Genomic DNA, 21,341 nt, shown 5'->3' on the forward strand with positions numbered 1-21,341 from the left:
CAGTTATCTGACATATGTTTTCTATTTGGTTATTGGCAAATTACTTTAATTTTTAGTGTCACAGGCAACCCTCTAAGACAACTTTACAAACTTTGCATTAGATTGCATTGCTGTAGGGAGTTTTCATGCTGGAAGTTCCTCAGATACAAATTTAGATCCACCCCAAAAGTAATAAAAAATTTCAGAAGTCGCTCTCTCAAGTTGGTGTTAGATGTCAAATTTAGTTATCAGTGACCACAAGAACTTTCTTCTTTGACCATTTCTTACTTGAAATTATGCACAGCTTGTTTGAATCATCTTTATATCTAAATTCTGTATATCAGAATACTCGGCATCCATAGTAAGGTAGATTTGGGATTTTCCATAGATTAATTTGAAGTGATTTATCTTTTGGGGAATTTGTTTTAGGATTGGCTTTCTAAGATTCTTGAGGTTCTGGGTCTGTGAGTTGGTCCCACAGGTCTAACCTATCCTAGTTCCTAGTCAAAAACTGTATGTTTTGTAATTTTCAACCCAAATGATAGTATTCTAGAAAGAGATTAATGGTGCGTGGTGATGTAAGTATTAGATTTATAACAGGAGTGCCCATAAGTACAATCAATCAAAATGTTTCTTTCCAACAAATATTCTCTTCTGGATGGGAGAATGAGGTTCCTGGTGGGAGAAAATAGCAGCATGGTATAATGGACAGAGTGAAGAATTTGGGGTCAGAAGAACTGGATTCAAATTCTTGGACAATTCACATTACCTCTCTGCTCAGTTTCTTTGAGCATAAAATGATGGGGTTAGACTAAACAACCTTAAACATCCATTCTGACTTTGAAATTCTCCCGCTATTGTTAAGGCCACATGCACTGGCACTGTGCAAGAGTGAGTTGCAGAGAATCAACAAGTGGTCCTATTCCAAGATGCGGTGGGTACAGGTCTAGCAATGAGGATTCTGTCATCATGCTGTGTGTAACTCATTTTTCATAGATAAAGTTATTATATCTTAGTTTCCCGTGTTCTTGCATCATGTAGGTCAGTGATATATCAGTTTTGCTACTTAGCAACCTTGTAGTGAGCAGTTTGCATTCTAAGCCAAAGGAGAGGAATGACTGAATGAATGAGTGAATAAATCAATCAATGAATGAAAAAAAACATTTATTTAAGTTCTGACTTTCAATGTATCAGGAATTTTGCTATGTGTTGGCAATTTTAGTTGGGAATTCAACACATATAGTGGAAGTGGTGACCAAGAGAATTGGTCTTGGGACTTCAGGGATGGTGAATCTATCCATTTACAGTTAATTGACCTGCCCTTTCTTGAAGCAGTAGATTTGATTGCAGTGTCCAGAATGAGAGGTAGAAGGAGAGGGGTAGGATGAGGTGAGGGTATATTTGAGTGTCAAAAGAGCTGACAGCAAGATACCCAGAGTAAATAGCTGGAGGGCATATGAAGGTGATTTGGGGTCAGCTAGATACAGTAGAGTAGATAGATTTTTGTCTCACTCATTACTCAAGATAGCTGAGCTTGAGTTCAACCAGATGAAGTATCAGCTCAGGATAAGAGGGCAGGGAGTTCAAATAGATTATATAGAAAAGCTATTGAATGAATAATGTACTCAGGGGCAATTTGGAAATTATTGAAGTCATTAGGAGATCATGTTATTCTTGCAAATCATTAAGTCACTACTGAGAGGTCCTATTTGGTGATTGATATTAGTACTGGAGAGTTCTTTTTAGATGCAGGAGGATAACTGGAATAGGAAATGTATGTTTGGTGCTGAACAGTGATCTACAAAAATGCTGACCTTCAGCAACAGCAATATCTACAGAATTTTGTTTTCTCTAAGTTTTTCTTTCACTTGCAAGAAGTTGATCTAAATCAATCTTCTTACTGAATGTATTTTCAGACTGGATTTTTCCGCCTGCCACATGGAGACTATTTCATTGAACCTGTTAAAATGCATCCATTAGCCGAAGGAAAGCATCACCCACATATCATTTACAAGAGACAAGTACACCCAGATTCTCTGAAGAGGAGGTGGGCATCTCCAGAACAAAAAGAACCAGCTTGTGGATTAAATGGTAGGGGGGAGCTTCTTTTTTTTTTTTTTCCTACTGTTTGAGAGGGATAGGGAAGTGGATGCTGAAAGAGTCTTTAGGACTGAAGGTGTTTATTCCAAATATACCCTGATTTGTTTTTATATTGTTTTATTTTTATATTGTTTCTCCATTCAGAAAAATTATTTCTATTTATAGGTCTTGTCACTAAATTATCTCACTTGCTTGTGCTAAAATTTCTTCCTTTGTGAAATGAAAGGAGCTTATAAGCTCTCTGAACAGAGTAAGTGATGCTATTGATCACAATGGCAGCTTTTTTAAAAAGTAAAGACATTTTAAGAGGTGTGTATTAGGAATAAAAGACATTTTGATTATTTTTAATGTTATAAGTACAAAAACTTTTATATTATCAGACAGCTTTTCACATTTTCATGTAATAAGAACTAGATCAGTAGCTCTGAAAGTATAGCCTACAGATCCTTGGGGGTCCCCAAGATATTTTCTGGGTGTCTATGTGGTCAAAATTATTTTATCATAATATTAATATGCTTAAATTTCTAATATGGTAAATACTGATAGATATAACCCACATAAATAAAAATTCTTCAAAGGTCCTCAATAATTTTTAAGAGCTATAATGGTGTCTTGAGACCAAAAAATTTGAGAATCACTGGAATGAATAGATATTTGACAATATATGGCCTACATTTAGTGACGAAAGAACTGGATTTGATTTGGGCTTGAAGTCCTGCTTGGACACTTGTTATCTATGTGATCATGGGCAACTCATTTGCCTTCTCTGTACCTCATTTTCACCACCTGGATAAATGAGGATGTTGGAATCTCTCAGAGGTGTTGTGAGGAAAGTGCATTACCTGGACATGATATATTTTGTTGGGTTGTTTGATTATTTGAAGAAAAAAAGAAAAAAAAATGGCTACCCACTAGGTGGCAGTTCCAGTTATCATATTTTGGCTTAATTATTGTTGATAACTTTATTAATTTTACTTTGCATTCATGTCATGGTGTATAAACTACATTGAGCTACATGCAGGGATCTATCTGGCTTCACTGATGCTTCCTTTCATCTCGATTATGGGGATAACTTTTTGGAAATAATCTGGATAAAACCTCCTTTCTTTAGTATTCAGGAAGGCTGAAAATGATCATCAGATGTCTACTGAGAGTTTGAAATTGCTATGAGAATTATAGGATAAACTTATGTTTCCATGTGTACTTTATTCATTCACATCAACTTGGTGCTATATATAAGTAGTACTAGTATGATTATTTACATTTTGCAGATGGGAAAACTAAGACTTAGACATAATTCATGATCACACAGATGGTAAATTTTCAGAAAAAAGACTTGAACCTGTGTGTCCTTTCTTCAACTTCTGTGCATTGTCCAATACCCTTAGTCTCAAAAGAAGATCAGGGGGATGGGGTAGAAAGAGTATATAATACTTAGAGGAGAAGGAACTTGACTTGCAAGAGAGAAATTGGCTAACAATAAGGAGACTAGGAAAAGGCAACAATGAAAAAGGCTTGGGTTAGTCAGTCATTCAACCAGCATCTATTAAGTATCTGCACCTACAATATGCTAAGCACTAGGAATATAAAGAATGGCAAATGGAAGTCTGATCTCAAGGAGCTCAGTCTAATAGAAGAGACAGTGTACAAGAAACTATTTACAAACGAGAGATACACAGGGCAATTTGTACATAAATTTAGATGGAAAGTATTAATAATGTGAGGGATCAGGAGTGGCTTTCTGAAAAAGGTGGGAATTAGCTGGGACTTGAAAGAATCTAGGGAAGCCCGGAGGTAAAGAAAAGGAGGGAGGGAATTCTAGACATGAGGGACAGACAGTAAAAATTTATAAGAGAAAATGGAGCATCTTATGTGAGGAACAGCACAAAATTAAAAATGAGATTGCTGTAAGATATATGTAATGTAATGTTATGTTTAAAATGTAGTGAATTATTGTGCAGATGGGTTAAGTGATTTCTTTGTGTTAATGAATAAGAGTTTTGAGATGAGAATCAAATCAGTGGAAAATATTCACTATCCAACATATAGAAACAAATCATTGTAGTTTCATAGTATTTGACAGACTCAAAGACAACAACTACCAAGATAAGGAGCCCATTATTAGACCAAAAACTGAAGAAACTGAAAAGCAGGTTGGCAGAAATTAGATTTAGATAAAGATTTCATACCACATGTCACCATGAATATATGAACTAGATATAAAATGTCATGTCATAAATAAATTAGAAGAGGAAGAAAAAAAAATACCTTTTATAACTATGGGCAGAAATAGAGATTCTCACGAAAGGTAAATGGACAATTTTTTTCACAAGGAAAATCAATGTAGTTAAAATTAGAAGGGGAACAGTTAACTGGGGATATATCTTTGCAGTAAGTTTCCTTGATAAAGGAATGGTGTTCAAGATATATAAGGAACTGATCAAATTATATAAGAATGACAAGCATTGCTTTATAGATAGATGGCAAAAGGATATGAACATGCAGTTCTCAAAGGAATTATCTACCAATAAACATGAAAAATGCTTTAATATTATTAAATCATCAATAGCAAGAGATAGAATAATTAATATTTAATAATAGAAGTAAAAATTAAAATGACATTGCATCTCACTTCTATCATATTGGTAAAAATGAATGCAAAGGAAAATGATGATTGTTGAAGGGCTATGGAAAAACAGGCAGTTTGGTAAACTGTCTCTTTAGAAGATAACTCTTTTTATATCAATTGTTCTTATTAATTGTTGTGTTGGTAGTAGATTTTCAATAGGGAATAATTTTCTATGTAAGTATCAAATGATGTGGCACAGTGGTTCTCAAAGTATGGTAGGGAGATCTCTGGGGATCTCTAATATCCTTTCTGGAGACTTGTGAGATTAAAAGTATTTCCATCAAAATACTAAGATATTTTAATTCTGAATATGATAAATATCAATAGATATAACTTATATAAAGAAAAGTTATTTGCAAAGAGGAATGTCTTCAATATTAATTTAAAAATCTTTCATTTATTTATTTTTTTCCACATGCTTTTCTTTTTAAATTTTGAATTCCAAATCCTTTACCTTTCTGATACTCTCTTCCACCAATGTGAAGAAAAGCAAAATGTCATTAATTATATATGTGAAATCATGTAAAAATGCTCTCTTATTGGCCATGTCACCAAAAAAAGGAAAAAAAGAAATACAAAAAGTAAAAAAGTTATACTTCATTTTGTATTCAGAGTTTGTCATTTCTATCTCTTATGTGGATAACATTTTTTAATCATGTGTCCTTTGAAATTGTCTTGGACTATTGTATTGATCACAGTATGCAAGTCTTTCACAGTTGATCATCATTACTACATTGCTAGTTACTGTTCAAAATGATCACCTGGTACTTCTTATTTCATTTCTTATCAGTTCATATAGGTCCTGTTATATTTTTCTTGAAACCACCCTTCATCATTTCTTATAGCACAATAGTATTCTATCACAATCATATGCCATGACTTGTTCAACTATTCTCCAATTAATGTTTCCCCTCAATTTTCAGTTCTTTGCCACCATAAAAGAGCTGCTATAAATATTCATTTATGCACATCTTTTTCTTTTTTATTTAATTTTTTTGGGGTACAAACCTAGTAGAGATATTTGTGGGGTTAAAAGTATGTATAGTTTGATAGCCCTTTGGGCCTAGTTCTAAATTAATCTCCAAAATAGTTGGACCAGTTCACTCCACCAACAATTTATTATTGTACTTATTTCTTCTTATTCCCAGCAGCATTTTCCATTTATGGTAAGTGTGAGATTTAGAAGTGTTTTAATTTTTATTTCTCTAATTAATAGTGATTTGGAGCATTTTCCCATATGATTATAGATTACTGATTTCTTCTTCTGAAAACTGTCTGTTCATATGTTTTATCCTCAACAATCTTTAAGAGTTTAAAGACGGTCTAGTGCATTTGTTATACATAGATCTATTTTATGCATTTGCAGCATATTAATAACCCAAGAATGTAAAACTCAGTCAAAGGTTTTGTGGTTATCAATAAAGTAATGTAAATGTTATAGTAAATTGCGGTACTTTGAAGTGGTTTTTCCAGTATCCACTGGAAAGTGGGAATTTTCCAGTATTCCCAGCTGCTGGGAATAAGAAGAAATAAGTACAATAATAAATTGTTGGTGGAGTGAACTGGTCCAACTATTTTGGAGAATAATTTGGAACTAGGCCCAAAGGGCTATCAAACTATACATAATTTTTACCCCACAAATATCTCTACTAGGTTTGTACCCCAAAAAAATTAAATAAAAAAGAAAAAGATGTGCATAAATGAATATTTATAGCAGCTCTTTTATGGTGGCAAAGAACTGAAAATTGAGGGGAAACATTAATTGGAGAATAGTTGAACAAGTCATGGCATATGATTGTGATAGAATACTGAAGTAATAATGGATTTTTCTTTATAACCATAAAACTGCTTGAAATTTTTGGCTCCCCAACTAATATATTGTTTTCTCTTAAATTTTTATAGATTTTTTTTGAGAATACAAGCTTTAAATGCTATGTAAAATGGGCACAAACATTTAATTGAACTATATTTGTTGGAGGAATTATTACTATTCCCATTTTTTGGTAACAAATATGTGATACTTTCTGTTAAGAAAGATGAGGTCAAATGCAATGAGCAACCACAATACCAGAGGACCAATGATGAAACATACTACCTACTTCTTGACATACAGATGATGGACTCAGGGATGGACTCAAAATGAGACATGATTTTTCCTTATGGTCAATGCAGGAATTTCTTTTACTTGACTATTCATATTTGTTACAAGGGTTTTGCTTTTCTTGTCTTTTTCCAGTGGGAGAGAGGTAGAAAGAAAAGAAACTGAATTTTCATTAATAGAAAAAATTAATGAAAAAACTTAAAAGTAGATAAAGTCATGTTTGTATCTGAGAGAAATTTAATAGACTGTGTTGCTAATAAATTATGAAACACATTGAAATGTTTGAACCAATAATTATGGATTTTACTGAACTTACTATTTTTCTATTTTAACACTAAAGCTAGAGTTTGTCTCTTTCTTTGATGTAATCATTTTGCCATTTATCACCATTATTATATTACCACCAACTTCATTGTCCTTATCACCTAATCATTATTGCTTATCTTTAATGACCTCGCAGTGAGCTCAGTCTTCTAGTTTATCTGTTCTTATTTTCTGCCAATGAATTCCTAGCTTCAAGATCACACATGATACAATATGGGAAAAAATAAATCTGAGCTCTAGTTTATGAACCATAGGAAGGGAACAACCAAAGGGGTTCCTATTGAGTCAAGGTGAACCAACTCCATTCTTTGAATGCTCAGCAGGAAAGACTATACTTGCAGCAAGTGAGGAGTAAAATATCAATCATATTTGAGATAGTCACAAAGAAAACAGAGACAGACAATGAAGAGGAGGAAGGCAGCTCAAGGGAGAAAGGTAATAGTTGGATATTGGAATTGGGAGCACTTGGGCAGCATGGTCCTATGTCAAGAGGAAGAGTGCCTAAGGGCAATGGTTTTGGGGTCCATTTTATAGAATTTTTATGGTGATAGATCATCTCTTATCCAGCTCACCCTAGGATTCATTCATTAACATCAATATCATCTCAAAGTTATCAATGCCACTCTAGAGATCCCTATTTTACATAATGTTTTTTTGCTATGCAGGCCTGGAATTTATCTGCAATTTTCAGACTGAGAGAAGTTAGTCTCTTGAGGTCTGCTTGATTTTCTCTAATTTAACACATAGTCTCAGGATATGGTTTTAGTTGATTTGAGATGCAAGTGCCTGCAATGTTCTCCTTTATATTCTTCCTATTATTGCTGTTTGTTTTTGAGAGGACCAATGACCTTGTATTAGCTATTTATATACTATACTTCCTAGAGGTGGGGATGAGGTTCAGGGGACTAGAACAAGATATAATTTCAACATAATTACTATAACATTATATGAATTAGAGATTAGAAATTTTCTAGTTAAAATTTCTCAGTGTATAAGAAGCAACTAATGGTACAGTGGATGGAGTTCTGGGTCTGGAGTAAGGAAGAACTGAATTCAGATCTTCTCTCAAATACTTTCTAACTTATTATCATATTAGGATTATGAGAGAACCTATCTTGCAAAGTTATTGTGAGGATCAAACAAAATAATATTTGTTTAAAAGCACTTAGCACAATGCCTGGCACATTATAGGTTCTTTGCAAATGCCTATTCCTTTCCCCTGCCCTTTCCCAATATCCTTCCTTCAAAGTCCTTCAACCTCATCATTTGTCCTTCATACTTGAAGAGGATCCATAACATCACAATGCTGGGGTCAAGGTACAGTGTGTTCAAGTCCAAGATGAACTTGGAAAGCTTTACCACATGTCAGGCACAAATAGTCCATTTGAACATTTGGGATGGAGAGGTTTCCAGATTTGTGTACCTCCAGTTTCACTTGTACTATTGCAATTCTGCTTTGCTCATAGAGCACAGAATCTTCTTTGAAATGGGCACAATGTGATGGGCAATCTGTGCCAATATGTCCTGTGCCTCAAATTGATACTGAAGTTCTTCAGAGAGTCCTTTGTAATGCTCTTGTGTCACTTCATCAGACTTCCCTGTAAGTACTTGCCTTATATAATAGTCTTTTAGATAAAAATATATTTGACACTCAGGCTACATGGCTAGCTCTTCAGATTTGTACTCTCTGCAGCAGAGCTTGAATGTTTGGCAAATCAGCTTGAGAGAGGATCTCAGTGTCTGGTAACTTATTTTTCCTGATATTATATCAAATATTGCTTCTTTCACAAAGCCTTCAGTAATTTCCTCAGTCAAAAGTGATTAACCAGAAGTAATCTCTGTCTATGATAAAAACTCATAATACCTTATTCATCTTTCTTTTATTATTAGTTCTGGAGCTCTCATATACTCTGTGATTATGGAGAAGAGTCTCAAACTGACTACCTTTAGAAACAAAGTTTGTATTACACACACACACATCTATACATACACATAAATATACATACATGTACTTATATAGATATACATACTTAGACAAACATATTTGAGTACATAAATACATATACATATTAAGATACAACACTTTTATGATTTGGTTTGTTAATATTACCTGTACATATATCATCACACACATAATTATTATAGACATATATGCTTATACAAATATTTATGCATACACATATGCTCTTCCAGCAAGTACAACACTCTTATCATGATTTGATTTGTTAATATTACCTGTACATATACCATCTCACACACACATAATTATTTAGACATACATACTTATACAAACATATTTGTGTATATAAATGCATATACTTATACACATATAAGTATAACACTTATCATGATTTGGTTTGTCAGTACATATATTATCACATGCTTATATAGACATACATATTTATACAAAAATATATGCATACACATATGTTCTTCCAGCAAGAACAAGTTTTATCATGATTTGGTTTGTTAATATTACCTGTTCACACATCATGAAACAATTATTGTATCCTAACAAATTTGTCTAACCTTGTCACCTTTCTACCACTACATTTTGTGTTTCAGATTTGAGGCTTGAATACATATTGAGATAATGTATTTCTCTATAGGTTTTAGATATATTTTTTCTCTTGATCTTACTACAAAGTGTCTTTCCTGTAGTTTTACCCACCCCTCACCCTAATTTTCCATCAGTGAGTAGATATAAGTAAGCTAGTATAAGTTTTGTGATATGTTTTTATGTGTTTGAGAGTCTATTCAGTTCCACATTTTAGTGAGGATTACATTGTAATGAGTCATAAAAATAACACATTTATCCTTGTCTATCTTGGCTCCTAAGCTTATTTAAAATACATCATTTAAAAATTTTCCAAACTGCCTGCTGATATTCACATCTTTTTCTCATTACTAGCAGGAAATATATCTTTAATAAGGAAAATATATCAAAGCAACGGAAATTGAAATTTTGGTGATTTTGAATCAAGATGAACAAAGCAATAGCTAAGGTAGAAATTATCAGGACTTCACAAGATGTCGGTTGATAGAGTGGTGGAGAGAGCATGAGACTTGAGGTCAAAAAGATTCAAGTTAACACTTTTTCTCAGACACTTATTGGCTGGGTCATCCAACCTCTGTCAGATTCAGTTTTGGCATCTGTAAGATGGGAATAATAGTAGTACCTATCCCCAGGGTAGTGTGAAGATCAAATGAAATACTTGTAGATAAAGTGCATCATATAATATTATTGCATACTATTATCTATTATTAATTACTACATACTATTCTTATTTCTACCTCTCTTTCCCTAGTGGGAAAAACCTCCTGCTCCTAATCTGTGATGTTGGCCAAGTAGTTCAGTATTTATAACTGCTCAAGGGTCACTTTCCTGAACAATCCTAATCAACAGTGATCTTTCTCTTGTTTTGCCTTTCTTCCTCATTAAGGATCATTATTAAGGAGCCTAAAACAATCTAATCTACTTTCTCTGTCTTTTTTTTTAAAGAATTTATTTTTGAAAATGACATGTAAAGATAGTTTTCAACATTCATTTTAAATTTTAAATAGCTTTTTATTTTTTCAAAACATGCAAAGATAGTTTTCAACATTTACCCCCAAACCCCTTCCCATAGATAGCAAGCAATCCAATATAGGTTAAACATGTGCAATTCTTCTAAACATATTTTCATATTTATCATGCTACATAAGAAAAATCAGATCAAAAGGTGAGAAAAAGAAAAAAAAAAGAAGAAAAAACTCAAGTAAATAAACAACAACAATAACAACAAAAAATAAGATCCACCTTCAGTATCCAAAGTTCTCTCTCTGAATGTGGATGGCTTTTTCCATCACAAGTCTATTGGAATTGCCTTGAATCATCTATTTCAACTTTCATTTTAAATAAGACTTTGAGTTCCAAATTTTTTTCCTCTCCCCCTTTCCGAATTAGCAAAGCAATCTGATATAGATTATACATCTGCAATTATGTTAAACATATGTCCACATTAGCTATGTACTTTTTTTCTTTTAATCTGTTCTTAGTCCAGCTTCTTGTTCATCTATAAGAAACACCTAGGGTTTCAGTCTCAAATCTACTAATTCATAGCATTTGTATACTGAGAAAGTGAAAGCTATAGGCTACTCTATGTTATAGTTATATGCCCGAATTGCCAACAGATAGACAGATGGAACATTTGTCAAGCACTTAACTCTATGTCAGGCTCTGTGTTAATACCTGAAGGACCAGGGACAAATTACTTCATTTCCATGAAGTTCCTTCATATATATGTATGCATAGATCTATGTCTCTATTTAGCTATATATATATATAGCCTGTATAGGCTATTAATTTATATGTATAGACATCCACACTCTCACACCTCCTTTATATATCTCAGCAACAGATACTCAAGAAATAGACAGGGGTTTTGATTTTGAACTAGTTATCTGAGTGTGGATTGCCCTGAGTCTTAGGATAAAAGTAAGAAGAGACATTTAGGTTGAACTGGCAAGTAAAGTGCTGCTGAGTAAGGGAGTTCTAAAATAGTTGTAATCTGAACAACATAGCTCTATGTTGAGTTGTACTTTCTCTCCCTTATTGTACTTGGAATTAGGAAAACCTGAGTTCAAATTTTGCCACTCTGATTTACCAGCTTTGTGACATAGGCAAGTCATTTAACATCTTCAACCCTCAGTTTCTTCATCTCTAAAATTGGGAGAATAATATTTATAGTGCCTACTTACAGAGGTTTTATGGAGCTTAAAAGAGATAACAAATGCAAAAAGCTTCAGTAAAAGACTTTATACATTTCAGTCTTTATTATTGAATTAAGAGTCAACATGGAAATTGAGCGGTTATTGGGCCCAAAATTTTCTGAGTTGCAATTCTGACTCATTCAAACTCAATGACTCTAGGCAAGGAATGGATCTCCAGGCAATCCTATACAACTCCAAGTTGTAGAGTAGATAGTGAAGTACATTTGTAGGGAAATTTCTTCCCCCAATATTCCCTATGCCAGTGAAATTATATGTTTAGTCCCTTTTACTGAATTAAGGTTTACACTGTCCAGTTACATTCTCTTAAACTTCCAATACCTTTGGGCTAAAATATATATATACATATATATATATATATACTTATTATCTATCATTAATTGTCTAATTGGAATTAGTTTATCAGATAATTTTCTAATGACAGAAAAAATTTTTAACAAGGGTAATGGGTTGGAGAGAAAGGAATGACTGAATTTAGGCTATCAGACACTGTCTGGAAAAAGGAGGCCTACCTAAGATACTAAGTTGGTATATAGACCTCACATATACACTAGTTGCCTAGAGGAGGGTGGATTGCCCTAAGTGACTTTTGAGAGTCCTTTCAGGTCTAAGATCCTGTGATTCACTATAAATGAGTCCATGTATGTGGTTATTAAAAAGAAGGGCCATGAAGATAGTAGTAGAGACAACCGATCTAAACTGATTTTAATGGTCTCTGACCAGTATAATCTTTTTCTGCTGGGATCAATAACCATGAAAAGATTTAAAAAAAAAAGACTCTGATGTAATTTTAGACTTAGTTTTTTTTTTTTTTTTAATAGTAGCCCTTTTACTGACTCTCTGTGCCATGGACTATTATCTTTCCCATTATGCAGTTCTCTTCTCTCCCATCATGTGCCTCTCTTCTAACACCTAACTAACATCTTAAGTGTCATCTCAGTAAATCTGTATGGTCAGAGTTGCACACTCTGGATAATTCATACAGCAGAGAATAATTTAATGATGTTGAGACTCAATATTTCTCTCCAACACCTACTCTGTTCTTTTTGGCATTCTTTATTCTTTCAAATCCATAATTTGACACTTATCTCTGCCACTTAATCTATAATAATACTGCCTTTTAGGGTCTGAAACAGCTTTGGCAGGCTGATCCTTCAAATATATGGCCCCCTGATTCATGATACTTTTTTCTCTGGGGAATCAGTTCAACGTGACATAGCTCATGACATATGACATGAAGATGAAGATCTGAAGTACTCTGGTCTGAATTAGTCTTGAATTTTTTTGAGTTTGCAGCATATAAAAGTTAGGGCTTTTGTGTCTGCTGTATGTAGGTCTGAGGGGTTAATATAAAGGTATGACTTTAAATGCTACACTAGGTATAACCAAGTCATCCCTTTGTAATAAAATATTCTTTGACTCACTTCAGAGAATGCTGGCCTGTATAGAACATAAGTTTAATTCAAGTCAATAAGTATTTACTGAATACCTTTTGTATGCATGACATTATAGGTAGGTGCTGGGGATGCAGACACAAAATAAAAACATTTCCTATTCTCAAGGAATTTAATTTTTATTAAGGTATGGGATATAACATGTACATAGATGAGGAAATATGGTATTTTAAAAAGAAAAAATTAAGAATAACTGAGAAGAAATCAGGAAAAGTTACATGAAGGAGTTATTGCTTGAGCCAAAACTTGAAGAACTAAAAACTGAAAGGCAAAGTTGAGGAAAGGATATGAGGCAATTCAGTACAGTGGAAACAAGACTGGATTTGGATTTGGAGAACCAGAGTTCAAATCCCACCTCTTACTAAATCTCTATGTGACCTTAAGCTTTGATATTTCTTCATGTGTAAAATGATGGAATTGGATTAGACATCCTCTAAGATCTCTTACAGCTCTAAATCTTTGCTCCTGTGAGAACATTATAAACATGGGCAAGAGGAGAGCAGATGGAAGATGGAATGGGAGTTTTAGAAAAAGTTAGTAGTCTTAACTTTCATGGAATATAGTAGACATAGAGGTGAGTCATAGAAATGGAACTAGGGAAGATATGTTAGCAGCAGATTTCAAAAGGATTAAATGCCTGGCTTAAAAGCTTATATTTTTCCTAAGAGCATTAGGAAGCCATGTAAGGTTTTTGTATAGGGAAGTGAAAATAACTGTATTATAGGTGTACTATTTTGGTAGTTTTATCGAAGATGGATTAGAGAGGGGAGAGACTTGAAGAAAAGAGGTCAAGCAGGAGGTCATTGCAATAGTTGAGTCAGAGAAAGTAAGGGCCTGTCATAAGATGGTGACTGAGACTCAGGAGAAAATGTTTTAGAAGAGTATGATCTGTGTTTTGGAAGCTAAAACAGTGCATTTGACAAATGATATCCCTTTGTCAGAAGGAAGAGTCATGGTTACTCTGAGATAATGAATCTGAGTGATTGGGAAGAAATTGTTTTTTTAAATAAAATTTTTTATTTTCAAAACACATGCATAGATAGTTTTCAACATACACTCTTGAAAAACCTTGCTTTACAAATCTTTCTCCTTCTCTTTCCCCACACCTTACCCTGGATAGCAAATAATCCAATATATATGTTAAACATGTATAATTTTTCTATATATATTTCCACATTTATGATGCTGCACAAGAAAAATCAGATCAAAAAGGGGAAAAAATGAGAAAAAAAACAAAATGCAAGCAAACAACAAAAAAAGGTGAAAATACTATATTGTGATCCATACTCAGTCTTTACAATCCTTTCTCTGGGTGCAGATAGCTCTCTCCATCACATGACCATTGAAATTGGTCTAAATCACCTCATTGTTGAAGAGAACGAAGTCCATCAGAATTGATCATTACATAATCTTGTTGTGTCTGTATACAATGTACTCTTGGCTCTGCTCACTTCACTTAGTATCAGTTCATGTAAGTCTCTCCAGGTCTTTCAGGCATCATCCTGCTGATAGTTTCTTATAGAACAATAATATCCATAACATTCGTTCTCCAACTGATTGTCATCCACTCAGTTTCCAGTTCCTTGATACTACAAAAAGGACTGCTACAAGCATTTTTGTACATGCGGGTCCTTTATGATTTATTTGGATTGGGAAGAAATTTTGAACAGAAATAAGCAAGTTTGAAGGAGTGGGCTGGGAAAGAAAAAGGTTAGTGCAGTTTTGGACCTGAATGAATTTAAGATGTTATTGGGGCATCCAGTTGGAAATGGTAAGTAAGCAGTTATTGATATGATACTAGAGTTTAGAAAAGACTAGTACACTCTCATTCTAGCTCTTTCTGTCTCTTTCTCTATCTCTATGTCTCTTTCTGTTTGTCTGTTTATGTCTGTCTGTCTGTCTGTCTCTATCTCTCAGGAAACAGAAAAAGAGAATTCAGACAGTGTGGAGGAGAACCAGAAGACAGATGTTTTGATAAGAAGGAAAGGGGAACATTTCAGAGGGATAGATGTTTTTATGTTAAAGCCTACAGACAGGAAAAGAAGACTGAGGACTGAGAAATGTATACTGGATTTAGAAGTCAAGAGGTCATCATCTATCTGTCTCACAAAGTTTCAACACAGTGAGTTAAAAAGATCAAGAAGTGAGTAGAAATTCAGGAAGTAGAAGCAGAAATGATGCTACTTGGCCTTTAAGTAAGAGAAAAGAGAGAGACTACACATTATTGACATTTAATAAGTTCTTATGATTTTAATACTCTTGAAAGGGGCAGTTGGAATTAACATCACCTCTTGTATAAAAATGATTTTAAACTAAGCCAGAACTATCCTGCCTTTAAAAAAAAAAAATCCATACTATAGTAAATTCTAAGGGTCTGTTCCACTTTAGGAGCTCTCATTCTCCTTCCTACCAAGAATGAATGTATCAAAACAATAGAATTTTAAAACTTGAAGGGACTATGGCTCATGAGAATACATAATTCCATAGTCATAGTTGTGACTGACTCAGACATATAATTAGTTTGTGGTGGAGTCAGATAAGAATTCATTGTTTCTAACTGTTAGTCTAAAGCTCTTCCTGCTTTGAGATACTTTTTCCCATCTCAGAAGCATATTCCTGAAATGAGAGTACCTAGAGGGAAGTAGGTACATGCTTAAATGAACTGCTGGTCTTGCTGTGTTCTCATCATGGAGAATTTATACCTTCAGAATGGTATTCAGAGAGAACACCACATCCTGGTATTCTCTATTTGTCTTCAATTAACAGCAGGAGAACAATCTAAAATCTCTTACCTTGTCAGTAACTTTTGTCTTTTTCTTCTTCCTGTTGATTGGATTACATTAAGTACCTGGCTGCAGATGGCATTTCAGAGTCTTCTTTAAAAGGATCTCTCATTCTACTCTGTTCTTGTATTTTTCACATTTTAATTATTCTGTAAGGCCTCGGTTTTGAAATATGATAGTAAAGCTTCCTTGAACATTTGCCTTCATCGGATTAGAAGATAGTGAGGGAGAATTTTACTAATCAGTTAATCAAAAGAAAGGGGAAGAGAAGATCAGAGTTAAAATGTATAGCTGAAATTGATATGTGAAGAGCAAATGGTGATACTGTTTGTTAGAATGCCTCTTCAGAATGTGGAGATGATTCTGAATATCTATCTCTTCTTAATTCTAAATTCCATCCTTTCCTCAACTTCCTCTTCTACCCACTGAGAAGGCAAAAATACAATACCCATTATACATATGTGGTCATGCACAACTTATTTCCACATTAACCATTAAAAAGCAGAAAAATTAAGAAAGTAGGCAAAAATATTCATCAGTCTGTATTCTGAGTGTATCAGTTCTCTCTCTGGAGGTGGATAGCATTTTTTTTTCTCATTTGTTCTTTGGAATTATAATCTATCATTGTATTTGTCAGAGTAGAGACTTAGGTCTTTTAGTTTATCATTACAATATTGTTGTTAACATACATAATATTCTTCTAATTCTGATCACTCTGCATAAATTAATGTAATCTTCTGAGATTTTTTTGAAGCCATTCCTTCAATCAGTTTTTAATAGCACCATAATTTTCCGTAACAACCATACACCAAAACTTGTCTACCCATTACCCAATTGATGGTCATCTTCTCCACTTCCAATTCTTTGCCAAAAGGAGCTGCTATGAATATTTTTGTACATATGAACCTTTTTTATTTTCTACAGTCTCCTTGAGGACCTAGTAGCAGTACTGCTGGATCAAAGAGTATGCACAGTTTTATAACCCTTTTGGTATAGTTCCAAATTGTTTTTCAGAATGGTTAGACTATTTCACAACTCTATCAACAATGCATTTATGTATCTATTTTTCCATATCCTCTCCATAATTTATTATTTTCCTTTTCTGTCATGTTAATCTATCTAATTTGTATGAATGAAGTGGTATGTCAGAATAGTTTTTATTTGCATTTCTCCAAATTATTGCTAATTTAGAGCACTTTTCCCCCACATGATTTTGAATAGCTTTAATTTCTTCTTCGAAAGACTTGCCTGTTCAAATCCTTTGACCAATTATCATTTGGACAATGGATCATAATTTTATAAATTTGGCTCAGTTCCATATATGTTTGAGAAATGAGTCCTTTATCAGAGAAAATTGCTGTCAAAATTTTCTCCCAGTTTCCTGTTTTTCTTCTAGTTTTAATTTCATTGGTTTTGTTTGTTTAAATTCTTTTAAAGTTTAATGCAATCAAATCTAGTCATTTTAATCTCCTTTGATTCTATTATTTGGTCTTAAATTATTCCCTTATCCATAGATCTAGCAGGTAATTTTTTTCCTTGCTTTTCTAATTTGCTTATGATATCACCCTTTAGGTTTAAATCATGTAGCTATTTTTGATCTTATCTTAGTTTGTTGTGTGAGATGTTGGTTTATGTCTAATTTCTGTCAGATTGCAACTCTGAATTTTCCAAGTCTGTGCCCATAAGTGGCAAGCTCTATTAGATCTCATGAAGCTGAAAAAACTTTGAGTACCAACCTAAGGACATCTGTGATCTGAGGACCAATCTAGCTCAGTACTGAGAGAAATATCAACAACTCTTGAAGAGAGACAGTAGAGATATTGCAGACTTGGGATTAAAAGAAACTAAAGTTTAATTCTACCACTAATGATTACTTTTGGGTTACCTCAGGCAATTTCCTTCATTTTTCTCTCAGTTTCTTCATTTATAGAATGAGAGAATTGGGTAATAGATTTGTGATGGCCCTTTTAAAGATATAGATATGGAAAATCTGCATTCTCTATTGATAAAGGGAAAACCAGTGCTGATGAAATTGGAGAGCTTTTGAAAGGAATTTGCTTGATGTATTCAAAGAGAGAAAGAGAAAGAGGAGATGGAGAAGATAGAGAGGCAGGAGAGAGGAAAGAGAGGAAGGAAAGATGAGAGAAGAAAAAGAGAGGCACAGTGACAGACAGAGAGAGAGAAAGAAAGAAATAGAAGGGAGCAGGGAGGGAAGAAGGAATGAAGAGAAAAGAAAGGAAGAAGAAGAGAAGGTAGGCAAAAGAAGATATAAGCATATGATATATCAGAAACAGTAAAGGTCAGCACTGGGGCCACTACTTTGCACTTTTTAGCTGTGTTCCATTTTATCCTTCATGATCTTATTCTGAAGCCTATCTTAAGGCTATCTCATCCAATGCCCTCACTTTACAGTTAGGGACACTGAGGGCCTGACAGGTTAAATGAGTTGGTCAAGATCACACAGATAGCAAGTAGCAATGCCAGCTTCTTTTTCCATTTCCCCTACTGCATCTCTAGTCTAGCATCAAAACCAATCTTTTGTAATAAACTTCTTGGGTTAACATTTACTTTAATAACTTTTCCCCTTGAACTTCCTCTCAATATTTTGGAATTCACTCTATTATTTAGCAACTATTATTTGGTTGATATGTCACTTTGTCTCCCCACCTCCCCACTTTTACTTGTATCCCTTCCACCCTCCATTCCCCCATCAAATACCAATTCCCCGAACAAAGTTGTACTTTTATGCTTTTCTTTTCCTTTGTATCCCCATAGAACATCTAGTACTACAATATTTTTCAGGAAAGTTGTTGCTCATTAAACTGTTGTTGACCTATTAATTTGCTTTACCTATCCTTGGGGCTGTGTACTTTAAAAACAATCAAAAACAGGGATAGTGGAGTAAAGGATCATCCAAATCCTTCTTTTCAAATAGTGTTGGGTTTTTAAAATTGGCATGTAGTACTGTCTCTCTATTTAATTTTCTTCTCCCTGTATTTATCACTCTCACCTCATTTCATGGTCTAGGTTTCATTTGAAAGCAGAGGGTCAGAGTACTAAGATCATGGTGGTGTTTTTGGGATCTGGGGCAGAATGAATCCAAAAGTATATAAAATAATATGTTCTTGTATGGTTTTCCTTTTTCCTTTTAAAGTTTTATCATTGTCTTTTGTTTTTATACTATAATCATTTTCTCTTGATGTCCTGAGTCCCTGAGGACTCCTAGTCATTCCTGAGCCATTCCTAGTAAGAAAGAAAAACATTAAAAAACACAGCCAAGCAACATAGCATCTACATTGGACAGTGTGTTCCTCATCCCACATCCGTAGTCCTTATATCTCTACTGAGGGGAGGACAATTTGTTCCTTTATCAGAACATAGAATCATGGCTCTAATAGTGGAAAGAATCTTAGAGACCATCTGTCCTTAGCTCCCATTACATCCCATTTCATATTACATTTATTAATATGTATGTTATATTGCCCCTACTAGACTATAAATATCATAGGGCCAGGACTACTGGTTTTCATTTTAGATATGAGGGAACTGAGATATGAAACAGTTTAATTGACTTGTGTAATGTTGTACATATAGAAAGAATCAGAGGCAGAATTTGAAATCATGCCCTATGTCTCCAGAGCCAGTGTTCTTTCCACTCCATTAGAACTTTAAATTGAGATGGCTTATTACAATTCATAACAATTAACCTTTTTTTAGTGATAATATTTAATTATTTACCTTTATATAAATCACTGAATTTTGTTCTCATTATGCTTACTTAGCTTTGCATCAGTCAGTATAAAACTTTCCATGTTTCTCTAAATTTCTCATGCCATTTTATAGCATAACAATATTCTATTACATATACCATAGTTTGTTTGGCCATTATCTATGTGATAGGCAACTGTTCTGCTTGTGATTTTTTAAATCATCATAAAGAATCTCATGTTGTTACTTTTCAACCAAGTTTTACAAATCCCAGAGAGCTTACTTCATATAAACAAATTGACTTTGATGGTTTCCAGATTTATTTCAGAAATAGAAATCACCTCTCCCAATTTGAAACTGGAAGTTTCTAAATAACAAAAATAATGTCAATCCCAAATGTTCATTTAGCTCCTGAAGGTTTTCAGGATGCTGTGAGGAAGTTATTTTAAATATTCTTAATTTCATTTCACTGATGGGAAACTGAAGCTGTGAGGGATTGTGATATGCCTAGAACGACATGGCTAATAAGTGTCTGAGGTGAGATATAGGCAAAAGTCTCCTAATGTTAAGTGCTGTCCTCAATCAGCAAATAAGTTCAGAATTTCAGAAGTCAGAAATCAGTAAAGATTGATTGAGCTGCTATTAGATATAAGGCATTGAAAATATAAAAAATATGGAATCTGCCTCTCCAAGACCTAGAATAATAATTTGTACATAGAAAGGAACTAATACATATTTGCTGTATTTAATCATAATTTAGTTGAAGAGATAAAATATGTGCCAAGATGGTTAAAATACTGGGTAATAAATGGTCACTGTCAAATTACAGTTGTAAAGCTGTGTACAGTTGATTCAGTTGGAAAACTTTATTAGAAGTTATAGAGGTAGAAAATGTTTTTCCCCAATGAGGTTATTAGGGAAGGCTTCAAGAAAGAGGTAGTCTTTTAGTAGTGCCTTCAAGGATTCAGACAGGTAAAAAGGAGAGAAGAGACATTCCAGGAGAGAAAAGAACAATTCCATTCACTTTAAAAGCACTTGTCAAGCACTGGCTAGATATTCTGCTCAGTGCTAGAGATATGAAGTTGAAAAATGGTAGTCTCGATACTCATTACTGTACTCTGGACTCTGGAAACTCAAAGTTTCCAGTTTATTAGAATGAATATCATGTATAAAATCAGCTTAATAGAAGACAGGGTCTGATAGAGACTCATAGCCTAACTCCCCTCTTTTTGTTGAGAGTATGACCATCACTCCAGTTACCAGGTTCCCAACTTTGGAGTTATCCTGGACTTCTTTTTCCTCAGCCCTCATAAACGATAAATAGGAAGTATTATCTATTCCACTTACACTGTATCTCTTGCAGTTCATCTTCTTCTTTTCACTGAAATAGTACTCCAGACTCTTGTTCTCTCTTTCCTTGGCTATTTTCAGGAACGAGAATGGTACTAGTTCTGTGATTTCAGTGGCGTAGGGAACAATTAGGTGACTAACTC

General features: G+C 33.9%; 1 protein-coding gene across 1 annotated transcript in view; it reads left to right on the forward strand.

Annotated features, from left to right (window-relative positions):
• ADAMTS12 (ADAM metallopeptidase with thrombospondin type 1 motif 12) overlaps window positions 1-21,341 on the forward strand; it is a 482,021-nt gene that overhangs the window by 138,832 nt on the left and 321,848 nt on the right. Inside the window, 1 exon segment of the mRNA XM_051969545.1 lies at window positions 1,896-2,070. Coding sequence (XP_051825505.1) covers window positions 1,896-2,070 — 175 coding nt within the window.

Source organism: Antechinus flavipes, chromosome 1 (genome assembly GCF_016432865.1).
Source record: "Antechinus flavipes isolate AdamAnt ecotype Samford, QLD, Australia chromosome 1, AdamAnt_v2, whole genome shotgun sequence".
In the NCBI taxonomy this organism is placed as follows: domain Eukaryota; kingdom Metazoa; phylum Chordata; class Mammalia; order Dasyuromorphia; family Dasyuridae; genus Antechinus; species Antechinus flavipes.